We start from the raw sequence: 27,580 nt of genomic DNA on the forward strand, positions 1-27,580 counted from the left end.
AGAAAGTTGATGACATCCGCTACTCATTCACTCAGTCTATTGAGTCTCACGCACACAGAACTACCCTACGCCTTGACCTCTTTGTCCCCTTTCTCCAGATGATATCCTGCAACTAGTGAGGTTTGGTCACCCAACAACCTGCCCGCTCGACCCAATCCCCTCCTTCAGGCCATCTCTGGAGACCTTCTCCCATTCCTCACTTCCCTCATCCCTGACCACAGGCTGCGTCCCCTCTGACTTCAAAATAGCCCAAGTCGCTCCCCTACTCAAGAAACCAACACTCAACTTATCTGATGTCATAAACTACAGACCTGTATCCCTTCTTTCCAAAACACTTGAGCGTGCGGTCTCTGATCAACTTCCTCGTTATCCCTCTCAGAACCATCTTCTTAACCCTAACCAGTCAGGCTTCAAGATAAGCCATTAAACCGAGACTGCGCTTTGTGTCACGGAGGCTCTCCGCACTGTCAAAGCTGACTCTGTCCTCTGTTCCCATCCTCCTAGATCAGTCCGCTGCCTTAGACACTGAACTATCAGCTCCTCCTCTCCACCCTCTCAGGGCTGGGCGTCTCAGGCTCTGCACACTCTTGGATTGCATCCTACCCTTGTAGGCCGCTCCTACCAGGTGACGTGGACAGGATCTGTGTCTGCACCACACTCACTACTGGCATCCCCCAGGGCTTGATTCTAAGGTCTCTCCTCTTCTCTCTATGCATAAAGTCACTCGGCTTCGTCATATCCTGACATGGTTTCTCCCATCATTGCTTTGTGGATGACACAACTACTTTTCTCATTCCCCCTTCTGACACCCAGGTGGCGACATGCATCTCTGCATGCCTGGCAGATATCTCAACTTATGTCATCCCACCACCTCAAGCTCAATGTCGACAAGACCAAGCTGCTCTTCCTTCACAGTGTCACCCTCCCAGGGTACAAATAACCTTGACGTGACCCTGGACAACACCCTGTCGTTCTTTGCAAACATCAAAGCAGTGACACACTCCTGCAGGTTCATGCTCAACAACATCCGTAGAGTATGACCCTACCTCACACAGGAAGCGGTGCAAGTCCTAATCCAGACACTTGTAATCTCCCGTCTGGACTACTGCAACTCGCTGTTGGCTGGGCTCCCCGCTTGCGCAATCAAACCCCTGTAACATATTCAGAATGCTGGTTTTCAACCTTCCCAAGTTCTCTCATGTCACCCCGCTCCTCCACACTGGCTTACAGTCGAAGCTCGCATCCAGTACAAGACCATAGTGCTTACCTACGTAACAGCAAAAGGAACTGCCCCTCCCTACCTTTAGGCTATGCTCCAACCCTATACCCCAACCCGAGCACAAGTTCTATCACCTCAGGTCTCTTGGCCCTCCCACCTTTACAGAAGGGCAGCTCCTGCTCAACCCAGTCCAAGCTCTTCCCTTTCCTGGCATCCCAATGGTGGAACCAGCTTTCCCCTGAAGCTAGGACAGCAGAGTCCCTGCCCATCTTGTGAAAATATCTGAAAACCTACCTCTTCAAACAGCATCTTAAATAATCCTGCTCATGCATGTTTCTTTTGATGCAAAATCCACCACTGCGTGGCCAAAGAGCTCCATTTTCATGTCTTCCAACAAATGTAAATGCCTGGAGTTTGTTAAAAGGCATTGGCACTTGGCCATGCACACCAGTTGTGGATTTTGCATCAAAATAAATGACAGGGGAATATTAATTTCCAATGATTTACCGCCCGGGGTACCACTACTGTGTAATAACAGGCCATCAGACTATCGCAGATAACTCTGTACTGAGTTTTATGCTACAAAGCCTGTCATCACAGAGACGTGATGTCATAATACGAGAAGTTGTAGAAGGTGATATTCTAATCTACAAGGTTGGGTTTTGCAGTAATATCTTATTGGTTGGGTTTTTATAGGCTACATCTAGCTGGAAAATTGATACTACAGCTTTTTGAATTGGTTGATTTTTCCTTTGTCTAATGTTAAGGCCTGTGCTGTCTCAAAGATAAAATAATTCGTACTCCTTTGGTAACAACACAAACTTGCTCTCTCACACACACACACACACCCTTCCTTAGAGAACTTCATTAGAGAACAAAAAAATACCGTCACTACTCCTCCTAATAAGTAGGAGTAGCCTCAGTCAGGAAGACCGGTATTTTAGTGAGAAGGTGGGCCTGCAAGAGCAACAGGAGAACGTTTTTAGAAAATGTACAGTTTAATACGCAGATTCATGATAACAGAAGACGTACTATTCAAAATCCAGCTCTGTAAAAGGCATGTGGCTGGATGAAGAGAAAGGGAGCGAGAAGCGTTATGAGGACAAAGAAGCCAGAGGAGGAATATAGGAGAGAAGATGGAAGTGAATAGAATGCAACGTTCAGTGATGGAAGCTCAGGAGGAATACATCTACCTCCCCCCAGCTTGCTCAGCATTATATTTGGCACAGTGGTATTTGGCAGCCCCTGCCAGGCTCTCTGCATACAATTCAACTTTATTGAGCACTTTATTGCCTCACAGGTGCTCAGAGGCATTCTTGGCTAAGAGGATAGCAGTCCAGATCCAGCCGTTAAAACCGAAAGAGAAACACAGGTGGATCAATGTGGTCAAATTTCATTGGGTCCTCTAAGTACCTGGATGGAAAGTGGTTGTGTGAGCCACATTTTTTACTTCACTGAACCTTTTATGCAATGTAGCCAAGTCCAGGACTCTGTAGTGGAGTTAGGGAAGGAACATAGCGACCAGTAGCATATCAGGTCAAGACAACCCCACTTCTGACCATTTGTTTCTAGACACATTATATTGTGCATGTTTGAGATCAACTGCATTGCAATTAGTGTGCATAATCACTGATCTAGAAATCACACTGCAAATAAAATTGTGATCAAAATTTGAATTTGCACCTTGCTTGCTTAAACAACTGATCCCTTCAAACACATTATCTGTATATCTGCCATTTCTCCAAGCACTCTTACATTCAGTTTCTTTTTCTCCCACTACAGCACCAGTCTCTCCTTCGCTTCAGCAATCACCACCCCCCACCTTTATCTAAGCACCACTAATGCACACTCTCTCGCTCCCCTCTTGTAACGTTCTAGCATCTTCAATTGCAGTCACAGGACACAGTACTGTGTGTGAATGTGACAATGTGGGTGGTTATCTGACCCGGGGCGGCGACCAGAGCAACGAGGCAGCAAGGGTAATGACTCAAAGCGGACATCCTGGTATCCTCCGAATACATGCCTGCCTCCCGAACCCCCGCCTCCCCTGTTTCCCACTCAGTGAGAGTGAAAGTACAGCCATTGAAAGCTTGTTTAGCCCTGAATCAGGAGTGATGGAGACTTATGGTTTCGCCTCCTACGGATGTGTTAATGTGTTTACTGGGTTATGCCAGTCACTCTGTTCAAGGCCCACACACACACACACGTACAACTGTACAAGTGTGCACACACACACACAAACAAGCACACACAAAAGCACGCATTCACACACAAACATTATGTGCTCATTATGAAGATAACGAGATGCAAGTTGTCTTCCAAAATACATCTCTTTCATCTAGAGCTTGGCAATCTATGAGAAGGTTGGATGAGGACACGTTATACTGTAATATAGTCAAGGTCTCCAAAGATGGATGCTGTAATATTTCTCCACCAGTGACACAAGAGAAACCTGATAAAGAAAAAAAGTTGGTTCTGTACATGGCAGACTTATGTATCCTTCAATCTCTGCTACACTCCATGAATCTCTGCCTGCTGACCTCCACTGAGCCATGTTTGTAGTTCTGATGAAATATAAGTGCAGTGTGACAGAATTTGTTTGTCAAAATCAATTTGACTGCCATTTTTGTTGTTGTTGCAGTTATTGTAAAATATATAGGTCCATTATAATTTTAGTTACTTTCGATCTAGTTTTAGATGTTCAAGAGTAAACTGAAGTATTTAATTAAACGCATAACAAATCAAACCTGCTGCGGGCTAGTTGGGCCCTGTTACATAGCCTTGTGTCGCTGCACAGTACATGTCAGATATAATTCACTAAACTGACCTTTCATCTTCATTGCCCCAGAATGGTTGAAATGCTTTGACATCAAGTGCCATTAGTAGCAGCCATTTGTGCTGGATTGCCCTGCAGGGTATAATATTAGCGGCAACATTGGATAGGTAAATCACATCCATAGTTTATACCAAACAAGAATGCAATAGAAGTCATGGCCATAGAATTGTCACTCGCTAGCAATAGAATTTCTCAAGGATCCGATACAGGCTGACAGACGATGTCTGGCAAGGACGCAGGGACATGGAGGCAAACACACACAGAGAAAGAAATAGAAAAGAGCGAACAAAAAGCACACACGCTCAAGCAGAACCAATGGCATTTGTACAAAGGAATCTTTTCATTTGATCTCCCATTAACAGAAAGGCCACATTAGTTTTGGCAAGATCATCCTGCGGTTCCCTACATAAATACCATCCTGCAGGTGCAATCCATCTTACTTACATACAAGCCGACTTATAAAAGACCGACATCTTACTGCAGCAAAGGACCAAGAAAGGGCAGTGATGAGAAATAATGGAAGAAAGGACATTTAGAACACGGGTGTCTAGCAGAAAGACTAGTAACTGACATGACTCGCATGAGGGAAGGGACATTTCAAACCCCCATAGCCCAGCCCCATAGGAAAGATTAGCTCACCATGACTGGTAGCAGGGGCCAGGAGTATGTCTGTCTGAGGTTACAAACTACCGCCACAGTTGCTCAAACGGCTAAATTGATGGGAACATAGGGACACAGCATTTGAATAGTGTAAATTGCTATGGAAAAGGACTACATTTTAGCAATAATGGCAATATTAGAATATGCTAACATTAGATTGTCAACTCCTATACTCCCATCTGTGAGTAACACCATACAGGGTCCCAATGCTGTTTGAAGTCATTTCAAATACTTTGTCTGTGCTTGATTGAGCTTGCCAGGCTTAAATGGATCAACAGAATAGACCCAAAACTGCAAACCCCACCCGTCTAGCAATCCAGGAAGGCTAGAAAAAAATAAAACAAAGTATTTTAAAGATATCAAATAGTTTTTGAACACAGGTCTGAGCTTCACTGAGAGGTGAAATGGGTCTTCGAGGGCATTGGCCTGAAATGCCCGGCTGATATAGAGCCCGTCTTTCTCCTATACACTATAGCTCGATCTGGATCATCATGGGAAGTTATATCGCCCTCTCCTATTGAAGCTGGCCCCCTTTATGTAGTGCAGATTTACAGATGGGTGTAGCCCCGAGAGAAACTCCTTCAGCTTTTGGAAATACAGCTGAGCAAATCTTTCCAGGGGTTTGATAGGATGCACTCACCACAAATGGCCAACCTCGGCTCCGTATCTCAAAGTCATGCCAGAAACGTAGGTTGTAAATTGGTGAAATTTCACTCAATAATGAGAGTTCAGCACATACATCAGATACCTAGAGAAAGCAGAGGCCCTCCTCTCTTCAACTAAGAACAGTATACTTGCTTCCAAAGCAGTATTTTTCCCCGCAACTGCATTTTGAAATGTTGTACAATCAGAATGCATTTTCTCTCCCTATACTCAGAGCACACATTGGGACGAGGGAGAGAAAAAGGCTCGCTCATCACAGCCACTAGCTAAAATAGGCACTGTCAGGGTCAGGGCAGATTCTTTCACAGCAGGAATCAAATCAATGCATGTTCACTTAAAGTGATGCTCCAGAGCTTTGAATAATTTCATCCAGAAGTTTTGAAAGTAGTGCTCACTAGCCAAAACGGGTCCCTGAAAATTGTGCACGCTCATTCATTTCGTATACATGTTCCATTCTGCAAATACAAATTAAAAAAAACTACAATATGTTGTGAATTTGTAAGTGCTTAAGATCCCGGACTGCATCTTTAACTGTCTGCCCAAATCATGGTTTTAGCCACACCCAAAAATGTGTTGTTGTTGAGTGAGGTGACCAACTAAACCAAAAAAGAAACATCCCCTCACTGTCAACTGCGTTTATTTTCAGTAAACTTAACATGTGTAAATATTTTTATGAACATAAGATTCAACAGACATACACTGAACAAGTTCCACAGACATGTGACAAACAGAAATAGAACGTGTCCCTGAAGGGGGGGGGGGTCAAAATCAAAAGTAACAGCCAGTATCTGGTGTGGCCACCAGCTGCATTAAGTACTGCAGTGCATCTCCTCATGGACTGCAACAGATTTGACAGTTCTTGCTATGAAATGTTACCCCACTCTTCCAAGGCACCTGCGAGTTCCCGGACAATTCTGGGGAGGGAATGGCCCTAGCCCTCACCCGCCGATCCAACAGGTCCCAGACGTGCTCAACGGGATTGGGATCCGGGCTCTTCGCTGGCCATGGCAGAACACTGACATTCCTGTCTTGCAGGAAATTATGCACAGAACAAACAGTATGGCTGGTGACATTGTTATGCTGGAGGGTCATGTCAGGATGAGCCTGCAGGAAGGGTACCACATGAGGGAGAAGGATGTCTTCCCTGTAACGCACAGCGTTGAGATTGCCTGCAATGACAAGCTCAGTCCGATGATGCTGTGACGCACCACCCCAGATCATGACGGACCCTCCACCTCCAAATCGATCCCGCTCAAGAGTACAGGCCTCAGTGTAATGCTCATTCCTTCGACGATAAACGCGAATCCGACCATCCGCAACTCGTTAGAGAAGAGCACTTTTTCCAGTCCTGTCTGGTCCAGCGACAGTGGGTTTGTGCCCATACGGACGCTGTTTCCGGTGATGTCTGGTGAGAACCTGCCTTACAACAGGCCTACAAGCCCTCAGTCCAGCCTCTCTCAGCCTATTGCGGACAGTCTGAGCACTGATGGAGGGATTGTGCGTTCCTGGTGTAACTAGGGCAGTTGTTGTTGCCATCCTATACCTGTCCCGCAGGTGTGATGTTCGGATGTACCGATCTTGTGCAGGTGTTGTTACACGTGGTCTGCCACTGCGAGGACGATCAGCTGTCCGTCCTGTAGCACAGTCTTAGGCGTCTCACAGTACAGACAATTCAATTTATTGCCCCAAACACATCTGCAGTCCTCATACCTCCTTGCAGCATGCCTAAGGCACGTTCACGCAGATGAACAGGGACCCTGGGACCCTTTCTTCTGGTGTTTTTCCAGAGTCAGTAGAAAGGCCTTTTTAGTGTCCTAAGTTTTCATAACTGTGACCTTAAGACACTAACAGCTTACAGATGGTAGGCCATTAACGACCATTCCACAGGTGCATGTTCATTAATTGTTTATGGTTCATTGAACAAGCATGGGAAACCATATTTAAGGATGTGACGATTTGGATTTTTACGAATCATCTTTTAAAGACAGGGTCCTGAAAAAGGGACGGTTCCTTTTTTTGCCGAGTTTAGAATTTGCAGCTCGCACTAATGCGGCCAATAAAAATGTTTAAAAAATGTACTCGCACAAATGGCAGCAAAATGCGATGAAATGGTTGCACTTGGAGCCCTGGCTATACAATAAACATGCCTTTGTTGCTTGTGGCTGGGTATATACTGTTTTCAGGCGAGGTGCTCTTCAATGGCTTTGTTTCTAAAATGGGGGAAAGGGAGGAGTAGGCCAAAAAATGTTAGTGTGAGCCAAAATGATCTGAAATTCATTAGCCTGCCTACGTCACATTTCACATTAAAATTCAAATCCGGGTTGGGGACACTGCCAAGCATGCCGTTATAGGAATGGGATTCTAGTGCTGTGAGAGCTATTGCTGAACCTGAAGCCAATGATTTGATGCTTCTTACAACCCCCTAACTAAAGTGTATTTTGAGATAGGGGGCATATTAATAATGTATATATCCTAGAGCTCTGCAACCCATCCTGAGCCCCGACATTATACATCGTTTAGGGCCGGGTAGTGCCTGGTTTTCATCAATAACTAGGGTACGGGCAGGGCATCACTAATTTGACAAACATTTTGAAGCTGACCCATTTGCTCGTGCTATGCTGCGCAGTACAGTCATATGACTAAGATCATAACATGGTGTCAGAAGAGCTTCAACCTTGTCAAATATAAAACAGGACAGATTTATATATAATTATGTTCCTTGAATTTTGTCAGAGTTTAGAGTGACAAAAAGTAGCTAACTGCTCTGTCATGTCTAGTCATTGAGCATAGCAACCCAAGTGGAGCCGTTGCTATGGATACTCAGAGCTAGAGTTGTCACGATAACAGTAACGCGTTACTAGGAAGTAAGAAAGCAAAACATGAACTGGATTACATTTCTTGAGGAAAAGTTTACATGTTGGAAAGAAAATGCATTATGTTGTCAACCAGTCACATTTTAATATTTTTTCAAGATATAGCACACAATATTTTCCAAAAGTAGGTTTTAAAAAGGACCATACAGTTCCGTCTGCTTCGTGTTCATTTTTCCCAAGGAAAATCTGGCATCAAATCCTGACAACACTATTCCGAGCCGCCATTATGAAATCACATGCAAAGCGAGCAGCATTCAGGGTGGATTTACTAGCTGAGGAAAATATTTCTGATTGGGCCTTAAAATTTGGCAGAAGCAATTGGGCCTGGATAGGGTAGGGCATGAACTTCGTACGCAAGGGTAGGGCTCTGGATTAACATTCATGCCCCACCAGGCTTTTTTCATAACCGTGTGTAAGAGTAGGGATCATGGTGGAGCAGACAACAGAACAATAATATATATATTTTTTTTTAAACACGCAACCCACTGCTGCTAATGGAAAAAAAAGCTAAAAAGTCAAAGCGACAAAGCAAGATAAACACGGTGGGTTGTGAGGCTAGCCTGGAGGTTAGAGAGGCGAGTGAGTAACCCAAGAGTTGCCGGCTCCCAGGGCTGACAGGGAAATATGTGATTGCACTTAATGCAGCAAGGCACTTAATGCTCCTATCTGTTCTGTGTGCGTGTGTCATGTTGGATACTTTCTGACGGCAAATAACACATTTTGATGCAAATGGATGAATAAAGAGCAAGCCTCTTCTTTGGAAGCGGGAGAGGGCTGCGTATACAGGGACTAGAATACGTGGTGAGCAAGTGAATGGTTTAGTCATCCTTGTACCATCAGCAACGCACCACGTATACTTACTGTATGTGGCAAAGACACCCATCTGTCACTTTCAAACACAACAGAATACACAGGTTCTGTAAGGCTTCATGTGTATGCAGGAGGGCTTGCATGTGTGTGTGTGTGTGTGTGTATGTGGTTGGGCATAGTGTGACAGTGCAGTGCCACCCCCACACTACCCGCCTCCTTGTTCCACTCATGCCCGCCTGTGTTGGCACTCACACTGTGGTGCGCGCTGGAGAGAGAGGCAGAGAGCCAAGAATATTCTCTGTGCCAAAAGTGCTATACTTTGCTTGGGCTCAAGGTTGAAGTTGTCAAGACATGCTTGGTGTGTATATAATATGGGTGTATATTTGAGCATCAATATGCATGTGGTGTGTGTGTGTGTGTGTGTGTGTGTGTGTGTGTGTGTGGGAGACGTGGGTCTTATCCTCTACATAAGGCTGTTTCGCATCTGCTGGGATATGCAAACACACACGCGCAGCTGCTCTATTCTGCTGCTTAGCACCGGCTCAGTTGCAGAGCAGTGCCACCCACACAGCTTCACTTAAACACGCTAACTATCTTAGCGGTACTAGTCTCTCTTGACATTACCTCTAGACATCGAAGAACGCTTGTGAGATGTAGAGCAATGTTGCATAATTGTATTTGTTTTTATTCTATATTCTCATTGAATAGGCCTGTAGGATGAGCCCATATAAACAATATATACATCAGAATGTGTGTCTATCATTAGACGAGCTGCATGCATCTCAATGCATACATTACTGTGTTTTGCCAATTGCCTTCTTTATAGGTCATTGACCAAGTCATACATTTCTGCTGGTTATCAGCACAACACATAGAGCCTTGGGGAACCAAGGTTAGGTGTTAGAGGATGTTGCCCAAGAGAATGACGTGGAAATCATACACTCAGAAACAGAGAGAAACTTGAGATTGAGGGCGAGAGACAGACATAGCTAAATAAAGAGACCAAGAAAGACAGAGACCAAGAGAGAGTGAGGGCTGGAGCCTTCCCCATGGTCCCCTGAGATGGGATGGACGGTTGGAGGTGCATTATGGGAACAAAGCGGCCAACAGCAGGGCATCAGTGGTGATTAGCACTCTGGCGCCGTGCGAGAGTCGACAGGTGGACACTAATCAGGTGCTCAACTAACATGTATCTGGGGGAATGCGCAACTTAGAGGATGGGGGAAAAATAACCACCCACTGTTCTTAGAAACTAGACTCCGAGGTATCCTGGCCAGGTGATATTTTGGTTAAGTTGGACGATTAATGGAAAACATTTCTTTGGAGAAATGATTGTGGTGCAAAAATAAGATTATGCTGTGAGCATGAAAATACTTTAGTCCTTGCTGGAATAACTTTGTTCTTACATGAACCAGTGTGTGTGTGTGTGTGTGTGCGTGTGTGTGTGTGGTAGGCCTACCTGCCTCCGGATCATGTCTAGGTTGTCCCTGCCCTGGTTTAAGAGCTGCTCCACCATTTTAGGGTCTTCTACACTCCGGTTTGCCCTGAAGGCATCCTGCACCCGGCGCAAGGCGTACGTCCTGAATGAAAACACAAATTATACACTTATCAACATACCCATAAAACTCTGGAGGAAAACATATACGGCATTCAGTATACAAATCAATAACAAATGAAGCAATCGATTAACGTGGCACTTGTCAAAGTGGGGAAAATACTAAATTAACGCCACACTTTAACGATGCATCGTAACACAATGAAAATGTGGAAACCCCAGCCCAATCCAACGCACCACAAAGCATTCGGTCTGCTACATAAAAATCCAAGAACCCCATTTACAAGACTCATTTATACCGACGGAGGGAAATACCCCCCACCCTTCAATTGGATTAGGGAAACCACTTTTAGCCGAAGGGCAGTGCTGTGTGAATCAGCCTTCTAGTTAAGGGGTTTCAGGTAATGGGGTTCTCCATTTGCTGGAAAGCGAGAGGCTGGAAACGAGTGGCTGTTAGCTTTTATCTGGCAGCCCGAGCCCTGTGTGCAGTGGGCAGGAAGTGCAGTGCTATGCGAAGATCAAAGAGGCATCCTGGCACCCAGGGAGGCTCCTCTGCTGAGAGATGAACTGACAAGCAGCTCCTTATTGACAGCCAGGACCCATATTTTTTCCCCAAAACACAAGGCGGAGGATGAGTATAAAGTGAACAAGCGAGTGCGAAAGAGTATGAGTAAGTGGGTAGGGAGGGACATTCTTCAAAAACTGGTTGAAAAAATAAATAAATAAATTAACAGTACGGATCTGACAAAAGAAGAAAAACGTTGGTTACCCACTGAAGAAAAAGTAGCAGAGCGGTTGTTCTTCTAGACTGACGGGAATCTAATTTTTATTTTTTTATTAAAGTGTAACCTTTATTTAACTAGGCAAGTCAGTCAAGAACAAATTCTTATTTTACAATGACAGCCTACCCCGGCCAAACCCAAACAACTTGTGCTCCACCCTATGGGACTCCCAATCACGGCTGGATGAGATGCAGCCTGATTCGAACTAGGTACTGCAGTGATGCCTCTTCCACTGAGATGCAATGTCTTAGACCACTATGCCAATTGGGAGCCAGAGAAGGATTTGAAGCAAACAAATAACATGTCAATTTGTTGAGTCTAAGGTGCATTTGCATTATCTAATTATTAGTTGCTGAGTTAGCACAATTGGATCTGCTTTAAAAAAAGAAAGAAAATACAGCAGCTGAATTTTTAGACATGACTGATCAAGCTTTTCTATTTTCAGGGCACCAAGACAGACTTTGGAAAAAGTAGCCCAAAGCCTTCTAATGGCGAACCACCAACAGAACACAACAGGACTAAACCAAAACCTTTTTCTCTGGAGTACATCAATGACATGATTCATAATGAAATGGTACTTTAACATAATTCTTAGTACATCATCATAGGCATATTTTTGCAAAATCGCTAGGCCCAATGAAATCAATAGCCTATCACGTCAATGGCTATGCGCAGTGATTGAAACGCTCAGATTACATTACTTAGTTTGCGTAATCCAAAAGGTATGTTACTGATTACAATTTGACAGGTAATTCGTAACGGATTACATTTAGAAAGTAACCTACCAAGCCTTGTTGATATGCCATACAGACCAGCTTGAGGCACACTGCGAGGTCTGTTTAAGACTGCTGGTCAATTAGTCTACACAGTGTGCACTTCGTCCATGGTGTGGGAATAATTGAGTCATCAAAAGAATACGAGCATGGGGCCTTTTAAGACAGCCGGAGAAGCAATCACCCCATCTGCCGTTCAGTTGTGACAGGAGAGCGGGGAGCTCAAGACAGATTATGGAAGGATGAATGACGTGTGTTCTAGAGAGAAGAAAATGCATCTTCCTGCCTTTACCAAGTGAGTAATCTTGGGTGACACAATCAAAAGTGAATCACCAGATTAGCTGAGAACCTAAAGCAAATGCAATTTCCTGCACCAAAGGGATACTTTAGTTTTAGGCCCAGACCACAGACATGTCCGAATACCAGTTAACTGAATAAAATGCCCCTATTCTTATATAAAAAAAGCTATCATGGTCATGAATGTGGCCTTAAAGCTTTAACATATTCAAATGACTGTGTGAAATTCAGCCAGTGTCAGCTTTTGGCAGGAAAGCGCACTGGAACGCACCCCCCATGCTTAGCTGACAGCTTATACACTGAGTGAACAAAACATTAAGGACACCTGCTCTATCCATGACAGACTCACCAGGTGAAAACTATGATCCCTTATTGATGTCACTTGATAAATCCACTTCAAATCAGTGTAGATGAAGGGGACTTGACAATTTAAAAGGAGGATTTTTAAGCCTTGAGAATTTAGATAGATTGTGTGTATGTGTGCCATTAAGAGGGTGAATGGGCAAGACCAGATTTAAGTCCCTTTGAACAGGGTATAATAGCAGGTACCAGATATACCGGTTTGTGTCAAGAACTGCAATGCTGCTGGGCTTTTTCCACGCTTAATAGCTTCCAATGTGAATTAAGAATGCTCCACCACCCAAAGGACATCCAGCCAACTTGACACAACTTTGGGAAGCATTGGAGTCAACATGGGCCAGCATCCCTTTGGAACGCTTTCACCACCTTGTAGAGTCCATGCCCTGATGAATTGAGGATGTTCTGAGCTGAAAAGGGGCAGGTGCAACTCAATATTAGGAAGGTGTCCTTCATCTTTTGTACACTCAGTGTAGAGGGGTGAGGAGGAGCACCACAGACCCAGAAGTAATTTAGACATTCATTGTAGTCATTGCGCTCTGTAGAGTTGACATTTTCTCGTGCGAATAAACTTTCCTGGATTACTCATTAAAGTAACAAAGTCTCATTTAATCAACAAACACATTAGTCAGTTTAAAAATGGTTAAGGGTACAAGAGTGTATAAATATCTGACTGTTGGCAAAACCACTACATATCCCATCGAGCCAAGTGAGGAGAGGCTGCCCACTGTCACAGGTCCAAGACCAGTCAGAAGCGTGCAGCTAATCTACACCAATGACCCCAGTGGATCTGAAAACTGAACTTGGATCCGCATTAAGTAGCAAAGATATACTTTGCCACTGTAGTCTTATGACAGATCTCGAACCAGTCATGACTATTCAACAACAACAAAAATGTTTATTTCCAGCGATTTTCTTAGTTACATGGTTGTATAACTTGCATAAGGAGTTTTAAAGTTGAGGGCGCAATATTTGAGTACAAAAACTAGCATAGTTCAGCTAGCCAGGTAGTTTAGACAGGGAAAACTAGCATGGGCCGCACATGCGTACTAGGCTAATTATTGTAGTTTTTATGCCCTGATATCAGGAAAAAGTTTGATTAAAATATTCAGAGACAGAGTGATTTGTAATCTTAATAATTCAGAAAATATTCAGACCATGACTTCCCACATTTTGTTACGCTACATCCTTATTCTAAAATGTATTAAATAAATAAAAAACGTTCCTCAATCTACACACAATACTCCATAATTACAAAGCGAAAACAGGTGTTCAGAAATTTTTGCAAATGTATTCAAAATAAAAAAACTGAAATACCTAATTTGCATGAGTATTCAGACCCCTGAACTCCGGTGCATCCTGTTTCCATTGATCATCCTTGAGATGCTTTTACAACTTGGAGTCGACCTGTGGTAAATTCAATTGATTGTGCCTTTCCAGATCCTGTACATTGTCTATATAAAAAGGTCCCACAGTTGAAAGTGCATGTCAGAGCAAAAACCAAGCCATGAGGTTAACGGAATTGTCCATAGAGCTAAGATAAAGGATTGTGTCGAGGCACATATCTGGGGAAGTGTAGCAAAAAATGTCTGCAGCATTGACGTTCACCAAGAACACAGTGCCTCGATCATTTTAAATGGAAAAAGTTTGGGACCACAAAGACTCTTCCTGGACCTGTGTGCCCAGCTAAACTGAGCAATCAGGGGAGAAGGGCCTTGGTCAGGGAGGTGACCAAGAACCTAAATGGTCACTCTGACAGAACGCTAGAGTTCCTCTGTGGAGAACATTCCAGAAGGACAACCATCTCTGCAGCACTCCACCAATCAGGCCTTTATGGTAGAGTAGCCAGATGGAAGCAACTCCTCAGTAAAAAGGCACATGACAGCCTGCTTAGAGTTTGCCAAAAAGGGACCTAAGGACTCTTAAACCATGAGAAACAAGATTCTCTGGCCATCCCTATGGTGAAGCATTGTGGCAGCATCATGCTGTGGGGATGTTTTTCAGTGGCAGGGACTGGGAGACTAGTCAGGATAGAGGGAAAGCTTGACATGCCTGTATTTGGGGAGTTTGACATTCTTCTCTGCAGATCCTCTCAAGCTCTGTCAGGTTGGACGGGGAGCGTTGCTGCACAGCTATTTGCAGGTCTCTCCAGAGATGTTCGATCGGGTTCAAGTCCGGGCTCTGGCTGGGCCACTCAAGGACATTCAGAGACTTGTTTTCCGAAGCCACTCATGCGTTGTCTTGGATGTGTGCTTAGGGTTGTTGTCCTATTGGAAGGTGAACCTTCGCTCCAGTCTTAAGCGTTCTGGAGTAGGGTTTCATCAAGGATCTCTGTACATTGCTATGTTAATTTTTCCCTCTATCCAGACTAGTATCCCAGTCCCTGCCACTGAAAAACATTCCCACAGCATGAGTCTGCCACAATCATGCTTCACCGTAGGGATGGCGCCAGGTTCCCTCCAGACGTGACGCTTGGCATTCAGGCCAAAGAGTTCAATCTTGGTTTTATCAGACCAGAGAATTTGTTTTTTTGTCATGGTCAGAGCTCTTTTAGTACCTTTTGACAAACTCCAAGCGGGCTGACATGTGCCTTTTACTGAGGAGTAGCTTCCGTCTGTCCACTCTACCATAAAGGCCTTATTGGTGGAGTGCTGCAGAGATGGGAGAATGTTCCAGAAGGACAACCATCTTCACAGAGAATCTCTGGAGCTCTGTCAGAGTGACCATCAAGTTCTTGGTCACCTCCCTGACCAAGGCCCTTCTCCCCAGATTTCTCGGTTTGGCCGGGCGACCAGCTCTAGGAAGTTGTGGTGATTCCAAAATTGTTCCATTTAAGAATGATGGAGGACACTGTGTTCTTGGGGAACTTCAATGCTGCAGAAACGTTTTGGTATCCTTCCCCAGAACTGTGCCTTAACACAATCCTGTCTCGGAGCTCTGTGGACAATTCCTTTAACCTCATGGCTTGGTTTTTGCTTTGACATGCACTGTCAACTGTGGGACCTTAGATAGACAGGTGTGTGCCTATCCAAATCATGTCCAATCAATTGAATTTACCACAGGTGGACTCCCATCAAGTTGTAGAAACATCAAGGATGATGAATGGGATAGGATGCACATGAGCTAAATTAAGTCTCATAGGAAAGGGTCTGAATACTTATGTAAATAAGGTGTTTCTATATTTACATTTGCAAACATTTCTAAAAAAACAGTTTTGCTTTGTCATTATGGGATATTGTGTAGATTAATGAGGAAAATGTTTTATTTATTTAATCCATTTTAGAATAAGGCTGTAACGTACCAAAATGTGAAAAAAAGGAAGGGGTCAATACTTTCCAAATGTGCTGTAGGTACCTAAATGGCAGGGTGTATTTTTGACTGTTGTTTTTTCGCACCAATGTGCAGTATTCTTAATGTTAGAGTTGATAGAAATGGCCAGTTGGAAACCAAAATGACCAACATCACTATTGGGGGAGGCTCCAGAGTACAGTACAGCATGAAGCAGTGATTAGTGTTCTCCAGATACATCTCTCCTAATGAGGAATGAGAAAGAAAACACATTTGCTTTGAAATGACATACTAAATATGAACCAATAACAATAGACGAAGGTGTTCTCAAAGCCAAACAAGGCATACAGCATTCTGTACTGTTTGAAGAGAACACATGAGTTCTACCTTCTAGCTGTAAACATGACTGAATATGGATGCACTCAAATCCCTCAAACATGTCTGCAGGGAAACGCTCAGACAGATGTGTAGAGATATCACAGGGAACAACACTCCATGTGGCACAAGGGTGGATTTCCATGATCACTTATTTAGCCGAGGCTTTTCAAGTAGAGGTCGACCGATTAATCAGAATGGCCGATTAATTAGGGCCGATTTCAAGTTTTCATAACAATCGGTAATTGGCATTTTTGGACACCAATTACGGTCAATTACATTGCACTCCACGAGGATACTGCGTGGCAGGCTGACTACCTGTTATGCGAGTGCAGCAAGGAGCCAAGGTAAGGTGCTAGCTAGCATTAAACTTATCTTATAAATAACAATCAATATTAACATAATCACTAGTTAACTATACATGGTTGATGATATTACTAGTTTATCTAGCTTGTCCTGCGTTGCATATAATCGATGCGGTGCCTGTTAATTTATCATTGAATCACAGCCTACTTTGCCTTAACGTGATTTTACAAGCGCATTTGCGAAAAAAAAGCACTGTCATTGCACCAATTTGTACCTAACCATAAACATCAACGCCTTTCTTAAAATCAATACACAAGTATATATTTTTTAAAACCTGCATATTTAGTTAATATTGCCTGCTAACATGAATTTCTTTTGACAAGGGAAATTGTGTCACTTCTCTTGCGTTCTGTGCAACAGAGTCAGGGTATATGCAGCAGTTTGGGCCGCCTGACTCGTTGCGAACTGTGTGAAGACCATTTCTTCCTAACAAAGACAGCAAACTTCGCCAAACGGGGGGGATGATTTAACAAAAGCGCATTTGCAAAAAAAATCACAATGGTTGCACGAATGTACCTAACCATAAACATCAATGCCTATCTTAAAATCAATACACATTAGTATTCTTTTTTTAAACCTGCATATTTAGTTAAGAAGTTCATGTTAGCAGGCAATATTATCTAGGGAAATTGTGTCACTTCTCTTGCGTTCATTGCACGCAGAGTCAGGGTAAATGCAACAGTTTGGGCCGCCTGGCTCGTTGCAAACTAATTCGCCAGAATTTTACATAATTATGACATAACATTGAAGGTTGTGCAATGTAACAGCAATATTTAGGTTTATGGATGCCACCCGTTAAATAAAATACGGAACAGTTCCGTATTTCACTGAAAGAAAAAACATTTTGTTTTCGAAATGATAGTTCCCAGATTTGACCATATTAATGACCTAAGGCTTGGATTTCTGTGTGTTATTATATTATAATTAAGTCTATGATTTGATAGAACAGTCTGAGAGGTGGTAGGCAGCAGCAGGCTCTTAAGCATTAATTCCTGTATTTGCCAGCAGCTCTTTGCTGTGCTTCAAGCATTGCGCTGTTTATGACTTCAAGCCTATCAACTCCTGAGATTAGGCTGGCAATACTAAAGTACCTATTAGAACATCCAATAGTCAAAAGTTAAATGAAATACAAAATGGTATTGAGAGAAATAGGACTATAATAACTACAACCTAAAACTTCTTATCTGGGAATATTGAAGACTCATGTTAAAAGGAACCACCAGCTTTCATATGTTCTGAGCAAGTAACTTAAACGTTAGCTTTTTTACATGGCACATATTGCACTTTTACTTTCTTCTCCAACACTTTGTTTTTGCATTATATAAAGCAAATTGAACATGTTTCATTATTTATTTGAGACTAAATTGATTTTATTGATGTACTAAGTTAAGTGTTCATTCAGTATTGTTGTAATTGTCATTACTACAAAAAAATATATATATATATAAAAAAAACACAGCCGATTAATCGGTATCGGCTTTTTTTGGTCCTCCAATTATCGGTATCGGCGTTGAAAAATCATAAAATCGGTCGACCTCTATTTAAGGTTTTAATTCATGACAGTCTGCTTGATGACTAAGAGCCATCACACAGCTGCACATGACTTGTCACCGACTCCACACTAGCACCGTGTTAGCGCTGGAAGCCACAAGGGAAAAGTTATTTCTAAACGCAAGACCTACTTATGCCAGTCCGCCCTTGTGTCTGCAATAAAGTCCACATCTCTCCCTCTCCATCACGGAATATCTCATCTCTCTCCATCTGTCTTTCTCTGACTCTCTCGGAGTTTCCCGCTCCCCTCCACCCCCTTTCTCTCAGGTCTACCTCATATTTTCTCTTACTTCAGCACATCTGCTATTCATTCATGTTATTCCCTCTCCCACTCGCTCCACCTCAGTCTTTCCCTATGGCTCTCACACGGTACGCCTACATCCCCTTCTCCTGAATTGTGCACTTCAACACTCCCCATCATGGATTTGAAAGCGTTGAATTGGTTTAAGCTTCGGCTGGAGTGAGTTTCCACTATTGTTAATGCATGAGCAGTGGTGAGAATCGAAAAGCAGCCTCTCATGCGTCCTCTGGTTTATCTTCCACGTTTGCCTGTGAACGCAGTGATATTGCTGCAGCCAATTTGAAGCACTGTCTGGGGACATACTTGCCTTAAGTTTCTTGACGATGAAGTTAAAACGGCCCCTGTAGGTCTATTACACAATCCCTAACCAGACATAACACACTTTAAAGTGGAACTGACAGCGTTTTCACTGCTTTGCAGATTAAACAAACAGACAATCATTAGTAAAATATACTGCTCAAAAAAATAAAGGGAACACTTTAACAACACATCCTAGATCTGAATGAAATAAATAATCTTAAATACTTTTTTCTTTACATAGTTGAATGTGCTGACAACAAAATCACACAAAAATAATCAATGGAAATCCAATTTATCAACCCATGGAGGTCTGGATTTGGAGTCACACTCAAAATTAAAGTGGAAAACCACACTACAGGCTGATCCAACTTTGATGTAATGTCCTTAAAACAAGTCAAAATGAGGCTCAGTAGTGTGTGTGGCCTCCACGTGCCTGTATGACCTCCCTACAACGCCTGGGCATGCTCCTGATGAGGTGGCGGATGGTCTCCTGAGGGATCTCCTCCCAGAACAGGACTAAAGCATCTGCCAACTCCTGGACAGTCTGTGGTGCAACGTGGCATTGGTGGATGGAGCGAGACATGATGTCCCAGATGTGCTCAATTGGATTCAGGTCTGGGGAACTGGCGGGCCAGTCCATAGCATCAATGCCTTCCTCTTGCAGGAACTGCTGACACACTCCAGCCACATGAGGTCTACATTGTCTTGCATTAGGAGGAACCCAGGGCCAACTGCACCAGCATATGGTCTCACAAGGGGTCTGAGGATCTCATCTCGGTACCTAATGGCAGTCAGGCTACCTCTGGCGAGCACATGGAGGGCTGTGTGGCCCCCCAAAGAAATGCCACCCCACACCATGACTGACCCACCGCCAAACCGGTCATGCTGGAGGATGTTGCAGGCAGCAGAACGTTCTCCACAGCGTCTCCAGACTCTGTCATGTCTGTCACGTGCTCAGTGTGAACCTGCTTTCATCTGTGAAGAGCACAGGGTGCCAGTGGCGAATTTGCCAATCTTGGTGTTCTCTGGCAAATGCCAAACGTCCTGCACGGTGTTGGGCTGTAAGCACAACCCCCACCTGTGGACGTCAGGCCCTCATACCACCCTCATGGAGTCTGTTTCTGACCGTTTGAGCGGACACATGCACATTTGTGGCCTGCTGGAGGTCATTTTGCAGGGCTCTGGCAGTGCTTCTCCTGCTCCTCCTTGCACAAAGGCGGAGGTAGCGGTCCTGCTGATGGGTTGTTGCCCTCCTACGGCCTCCTCCACGTCTCCTGATGTACTGGCCTGTCTCCTGGTAGCGCCTCCATGCTCTGGACACTACGCTGACAGACACAGCAAACCTTCTTGCCACAGCTCGCATTGATGTGCCATCCTGGATGAGCTGCACTACCTGAGCCACTTGTGTGGGTTGTAGACTCCGTCTCATGCTACCACTAGAGTGAAAGCACCGCCAGCATTCAAAAGTGACCAAAACATCAGCCAGGAAGCATAGGAACTGAGAAGTGGTCTGTGGTCCCCACCTGCAGAACCACTCCTTTATTGGGGGTGTCTTGCTAATTGCCTATAATTTCCACCTGTTGTCTATTCCATTTGCACAACAGCATGTGAAATGTATTGTCAATCAGTGTTGCTTCCTAAGTGGACAGTTTGATTTCACAGAAGTGTGATTGACTTAGAGTTACATTGTGTTGTTTAAGTGTTCCCTTTATTTTTTTGAGCAGTGTATATAAAATTCCTAGTTTATGCTACAAAACCAAAGATAAGTTTTAAAAATGGGTTCTATTTGATTCAAAATTCCATGACATACAGTAAGGCATTGTTGGCAGAATAGATGGATGCAGTTTAATGCATGAGTAATAGAATTCACCAATACAATTCTTGGTGGTCCAAAAAAACATTGCTATAAGGTTGTAAATCATAGCTGGCCAGATACATTGTTTGCCGTCTCTACACATTCGGGATGCACTGTTTGTTTCAATTACTAAATATTTTGAACAAAAACAGACAACTAACTAAGGCTGGGAATGTCAAAATCAAACTAGCAAAGGCAATGATCACAAGTCAGTCATAACGTGGCTAATAGGCTAGCGTATGTGTCAAGCACAAGGGCCACAGGCCAAATAGGACACATAAGCGAGTCAACTGACACAAATAACTGATGATTGGTTGAAAGAAATTGATAAGACAATTGTGGGAGCAGTACTGTTAGATTTCAGTGCAACCTTTGATATTATTGACCATAACCTGTTGTTGAAAAAAAACATGTGTTATGGCTTTTCAACCTCAGCTCTGAATCAACGATATGGCAATCTAATAGAACTCAATGGGTTTTCTTTAAAGGAAGTTTCTCTCATGTCAAACATGTAAAGTGTGGTGTACCGCAGGGCAGCTCTCTAGGCACTCTACTCTTTTCTATTTTTACCAATGACCTGCCAGTTGCATTAAACGAAGCATGCATGTCCATGTATGCTGATGAGTCAACCATATACGCATCAGAAACCACAGCTAATGAAGTCACTGAAACCCTTAACCCTTTCGTGCTTGAGTTCCAAATATCTAACGGTCGCCCCAGCGTGAGTTTTTTTATGCACGTGATGTTAGAACGTTCTCTCCATTCCAGAATGGGATTGTTACGCAACAGTACATTTAATCAGCACTGAAACAAGGCATGCAGCCTGTCTTTATTTATAGGCGGCTTTCAACTGGTCAATTTAAAATTATTTTCTAACAACTTTTTTATTTTCTAAAAAAGTTTGAATTGAGGTGTGTTCCTCATTCATTCACATAAAAGTAGCCATTTTTACTTTTGCGGACCAATCAATTTTTTTGACATTTCTGAACTGGACAAAATTCCACAAACACTTCAATTGTTTGTGCAGTTCAAGTCTGCAGACATTTGCTCATCTCCCGTCCTGCACACACGTTCACATTTTCCGTCTGTTGCCTGCATTGCAGTCATAGTTGTTTTCGGTACCAATAATAACTTTGATAGAAATGCACACATTTCCAAAGTAAGTGCCTTATTACGTTATAATAGTTTCTGCATGTTGTGTATTGTCGTTTCTACTGTAGCATACTATTTTTGTGTATATTCCTTATAACCGCGGACAAGCGAGGTAACGTTACTCATTTCAGAACCTTTATGGTGTTATATTCAATCGTGCTTCTGTAGCTAGCTACATTCTTCTACTAGCTCTGCAAACAATGCTAATTGTGTCAGAGAAGTATTGGCTTGCTGTATTTTGAAGCTACCCTGGGGGGAAAAATCTATTATTCCACTTGGTCATTTTCTGAGCGCAAAGCTGTTTATCCTGTTAGGGCTAGGGGGCAGCATTGACACGGCTGGATAAAAAACATACCCGATTTAATCTGGTTACCACTCCTACTCAGTAACTAGAATATGCATATACTTATTACATATGGATAGAAAACACCCTAAATTTTCTAAAACTGTTTGAATGGTGTCTGTGAGTATAACAGAACTCAAATGGCAGGTCAAAACCTGAGAGATTCCTTTACAGGAAGTGGCCTGTCTGACCATTTGTTGAACTTCTTTTCCATCTCTATCATTTACTAAGGATCTCTGCTCTAACGTGACACTTCCCACGTCGTCCATAGGCGCTCAGAGCCCGGGAAAAAACAGAATGTCGTCATTCCAGCCCCAGGCTGAAACACATTATCGCCTTTCTCAAGTGGCCCATCAAGAGACACTAGCTTATGCGCGTGACCCCGACCGCCCCCGCCTTTGGGATTTTTTCCTCTGTTTGCCGAAAAGGAGATTCCCTGTCGGAATATTATCGCTTTTCTACGAGAAAAATGTCGTAAAAATTGATTTTAAACAGCGATTGACATGCTTCGAAGTACGGTAATGGAATACTTAGAATTTTATTGTCACGAATTGCGCCAAGCGCGTGACACTTCTTTACTATTTCGGATAGTGTCTGGAACGCACGAACAAAACGCCGCTATTCGGATATAACGATGGATTATTTTGGACCAAACCAACATTTGTTATTGAAGTAGCTGTCCTGGGTGTGTATTCTGACGAAGACAACAAAAGGTAATGACATTTTTATAATAGTAAATATGATTATGGTGAGTGCTAAACTTGCCGGGTGTCTAAATAGCGAGCCCGTGATGCCTGGGCTATGTACTTAGAATATTGCAAAATGTGCTTTCACCAAAAAGCTATTTTAAAATCGGACATATCGAGTGCATAGAGGAGGTCTGTATCTATAATTCTTAAAATAATTGTTATGCTTTTTGTGAACGTTTATCGTGAGTAATTTAGTAAAATGTTAGCGAATTCCCCGGAAGTTTGCGGGGGGTATGCTAGTTCTGAACGTCACATGCTAATGTAAAAAGCTGGTTTTTGATATAAATATGAACTTGATTGAACAAAACATGCATGTATTGTATAACATAATGTCCTAGGGTTGTCATCTGATGAAGATCATCAAAGGTGAGTGCTGCATTTAGCTGTCTTCTGGGTTTTGGTGACATTATATGCTGGCTTGAAAAATGGGTGTCTGATTATTTCTGGCTTGGTACTCTGCTGACATAATCTAATGTTTTGCTTTCGTTGTAAAGCCTTTTTGAAATCGGACAGTGTGGTTAGATTAACGAGAGTCTTATCTTTAAATGGCTGTAAAATAGTCATATGTTTGAGAAATTGAAGTAATAGGATTTTTATGGTTTTGAAAATCGCGCCACAGGATAGCCGTGGCTGTTACGTAGGTGGGACGAATTCGTCCCGCCTAGCCTAGAGAGGTTATCATGTCCACCTTATCCACTGCTCCCATTTTGAGGTTATAGTCAAGCACACAGTCTGGTTTGATTTCTCTCTCCCGTCAGATGGTCCACCTTCCCTGTGGCTGACATGGTTGCTGTATGGACAGTGGAGAGGACATGGATGTCTCGTTTGTCATGCCACTTTATTGCCAGCTGTTGACATTTCTTAGTTTGTATAACGGGTCATTTAGAATGGCAGTAGCATTGTTGATGAAATGCAGTCGTCGCAGCAGAACTAGGAAGCAGTCTTGGAAAAAGAGGGTGGCAAAGAAGGGAGTTGCAAACATAGGATCTGTGCTCCAATATTCTCTTAGGGAGGTCTTCTTTACTATCCCCATGAGAAGGACGGTCACCAGGAAGGTATACATTTCACTAATTGTGGTTGTCCCCCCCACTCCTGGCTCTCTCTTCTCTTGTAGCTCCAAGGCATAGCGATTGGTCTCTGCCCATGTCTCCCACCAGCTCCTCTGTCAGAAACAACTTGACGCACTCTGCCTCAGATGGAAGTGGGAAGGGGCGTGCACTCCAGACTGGGACTCAAAGCAAACAGCAGGGCCAGGAGGGGTGAAATGGCTGGCAGCCTTCCAGCTACCACAGAACTCCTGTAACTTCATCCACTATCGGTCTGCCTCCATCACCACCAGCATCTTCAAAGGGAACTGGGACTTTGTCAGTAGACAAGGGGTCCTCAGATTCAGGGTTCTCAATGGCTGGGGGGCAGCTCCTAACTGTCACTGTCAGAATCTGATTCCTGACTTTGACTCATTGTCAGAATTTTTAAAAATCTCCAGAATTTCCACATTTGTGAGTTGTCTCCTTCTGAAAGACATTGCTAATGCTACAGCTTAGCTCACTAGATACATACATAAACAACACTGAATGGCTCAGAGTGGGAGTGACAGGTTATTGAGAACCCTGAATCTGAGGACCCCGTGTGGCTCAGTTGGTAGAGCATGGTGTTTGCAACGCCAGGGTTGTGGGTTCGATTCCCACGGGGGACCAGTACGAAAAAAATGTATGAAATGTATGCATTCACTACTGTAAGTCGCTCTGGATAAGAGCATCTGCTAAATGACAAAAAATGTAAATGTAAATGACTGCCTGCACACAGTATTTGTATCAATAAATCACTATCAGAAAATGTTGTGGTAATTATTGATATATTTACTGTTTTATTCACGTTTTTCAAGTACCGGTGATAAATCATGCATTCCGATTCTTGCATCGATTGTAATGGGCATATGTGTGTGTAAAATACTTTTTTGAAGGTTGTACTGATTATGATGAGCTAAGCAAATTCCAGCTATGTGTGGAGCCATGTTTGTTGACATACAATGCATTCTGGGTTTCACGTAATCATCATAATTCTGGGCATTACATAATCATTTGCTATAACAAAATGATGTGAGTAAGGGTTCAGTCATTTTTTGAGAACTTCAGGAAGTGAATGGTGAGATGTGAAGGATGGTAGATGACACACCCCTTCAGCATACATATTATAAACATAGCAAACTCATCTTGTCTTCTCTTATTATCTTTGGTTTCTGTGAGGAAGAAAAGCATGGCAGCGCGCTGAAACTAATCGTCAGATTACTTTCGATTTCTAGAAAGTGTTTTACTCAATTATTTAGATCAATGGTGAGCTCACCCGTGATGTCATTAATTATAAATAGTAATTGCTATTAGCGAATTCATATTGTAGTTTGTCAGTCGAGAGCTTTAAAATAGGACTGCTTGTGTTGCGTCAATCTTTCCTCAGTTAGCGCTAGGACAAATGTAGCCTACATTTCTCCGGTTTATATGGATTGTGTTATGCTATAGATACTTCTGTGAATACCTGAACGTTGCATCCAAAAATAAACTGCTCACATTCTAGACATAACTTTGTAAGGACTGTTTGTGTAAATAGTTTCAGAAAAAAATAAAAATAAATAAAAGTGTGGCCAGCTCAAATGCTGATTGTTGAGTCATTCGAAACTGGCCGTTCTAAATAAGCGTTCTAATCACATGGGTGTGATCGTACGCTTCAGGGACAACTGTAGAACGATCTCACCCATGTGATGGTACGTGTGAAAGTGTTAAAGAGTTGCAGTCTGTTTTGGAATGGGTGGCCAGTAATAAACTGGTCCTGAATATCTCAAACTAAGAGCACTGTATTTTGTACAAATCATTCCCTAAGTTCTAGACCTCAGCTAAATCTGGTAATGAATGGTGTGGCTGTCATGGTCAAAACATATAGATTCAATAGTTGTAAAGACGGGGAGAGGTCTTTCTGTAATAAAGAGATTAGGGCTGGGCGATACATCAAGGTTATTCGATCTATTCAAGTTTATGTTGTAGCACGATATGGAAAAAGCCTGTATCGCTAGAGTTGAGGTTCTGTTATGTTGTAACATTTTACAAATGCAGCATCTCACTGTCTCTTCTATGTCAGCCCAATGTTGAATCATGTAAACAGAGGTTATCCACCAAACACAACCCTAGACAGCCTTTCACAAATTGTAACCACGCCGGAGAAGTGTAGCGGCGGTAAGAGTTACACCAAAATGGAAAGTGAGGAAGTCAACTCAGCCTCTTGTGAGGATGAAATCATCCCCAAAAAGGGCAGCAATGTTTTTTCAGTAATATGGAAGTGGTTTGGGTTTAAGAGGTCTGATGTTCAGCAAACGAATGTCGTGCAAAATGTGTCGAAAGACAATTGCTACAAAAAGCAGCAGCACAACCAACCTCTTCCATCACCTGCAACACATGGTGGAATGGGAGGAACGCGTGAGACTATGCAATGCCGATTCGAGTCGCCCGATTCCCAAAACATTTGTCTTTTAGCAAACTACCATTGGCACATCCTTTTCAAACATAAGAAAAGTTTGAGGTGGAAGGAGTTAAGATGCAGTGACCTATTACATAGCAAAAGATATGTTCCCAATCTTTACAGTAGAAACACCAAGCTTTAAAAAGCTGCTAGGTAGTTGCCAAATATCAGCTGCCAAGCCTCAAGTATTTCAAGGAAGAAGCCCTGCTGCGATTATACACTGCTACCCGTGAAAGAGTCGCAGAGAAGCTGGCTAAGTATGACAGTCCACTACATAAATGAAGACTGGAAACGGCTAAATGTTTGCCACCAGACGTCTTACTTCCCCGATGATCATACGGGTGAAGTAATAGCCCAGGGTCTCAATGACTCTCTGGCATCGTGGAAGATGAGCGAAGACCGACAGGTGTGCATGATAACTGACAGCGGGAGCAACATGATAAAAGCATTGGGCTTGACCTGGACACGCCTGCAGTGCTTTGGGCACAGGCTTCACCTCGCCATCGTTAAGTGTGACATTGGATAATAAAGTGCAGTCAAAAAAAGTTATGTTCAGGCCAGCTGTAGGCTAATGTGTTAGTAGTTGTGTCATTCTGCCAATCCAATAGCAAATAACCACAGGAAGTTTAAATTATAACAAATTAACTAAATTAATACATTTTCAAATCAAAATGATTATATAAAATTACATTCAAACAGTTAGTGGTCAAACATTCCTAAACAATAGAATAGATGTGTGGGTGTGTGTTGTTCATTCGTTTTGCACAAATTTACCTTGAGGCCTTGTATATATTTTTTTATCAAAAGAATAAAGAATTAGTTGGTTGGAAGTTTACATACACCTTGGCCAAAATATGTTTAAACTCAGGTTTCACAATTCCTGACATTTAATCCTAGTAAATATTCCCTGTCTTAGGTCAGTTAGGATCACCACTATTTTAAGATTGTGAAATGTAAGAATAATAGCA

The 27,580-nt window shown here is 42.9% G+C and overlaps 1 protein-coding gene across 3 annotated transcripts in view; it reads right to left on the reverse strand.

Moving 5' to 3' along the window:
* LOC106578582 (LYR motif-containing protein 4B-like) overlaps positions 1 to 27,580 on the reverse strand; it is a 78,439-nt gene that overhangs the window by 42,936 nt on the left and 7,923 nt on the right. For 2 of the 3 annotated variants that reach the window (XM_082965663.1, XM_014157570.3), the window contains exon 2: positions 10,521 to 10,641. In XM_082965663.1, coding sequence (XP_082821789.1) covers positions 10,521 to 10,641 — 121 coding nt within the window. The remainder of the gene's footprint in view (positions 1 to 10,520; positions 10,642 to 27,580) is intronic. The other variant, XM_045702158.2, reaches the window with a different exon arrangement.

Source organism: Salmo salar, chromosome 19, assembly GCF_965601325.2.
Source record: "Salmo salar chromosome 19, fSalSal1, whole genome shotgun sequence".
NCBI lineage: Eukaryota > Metazoa > Chordata > Actinopteri > Salmoniformes > Salmonidae > Salmo > Salmo salar.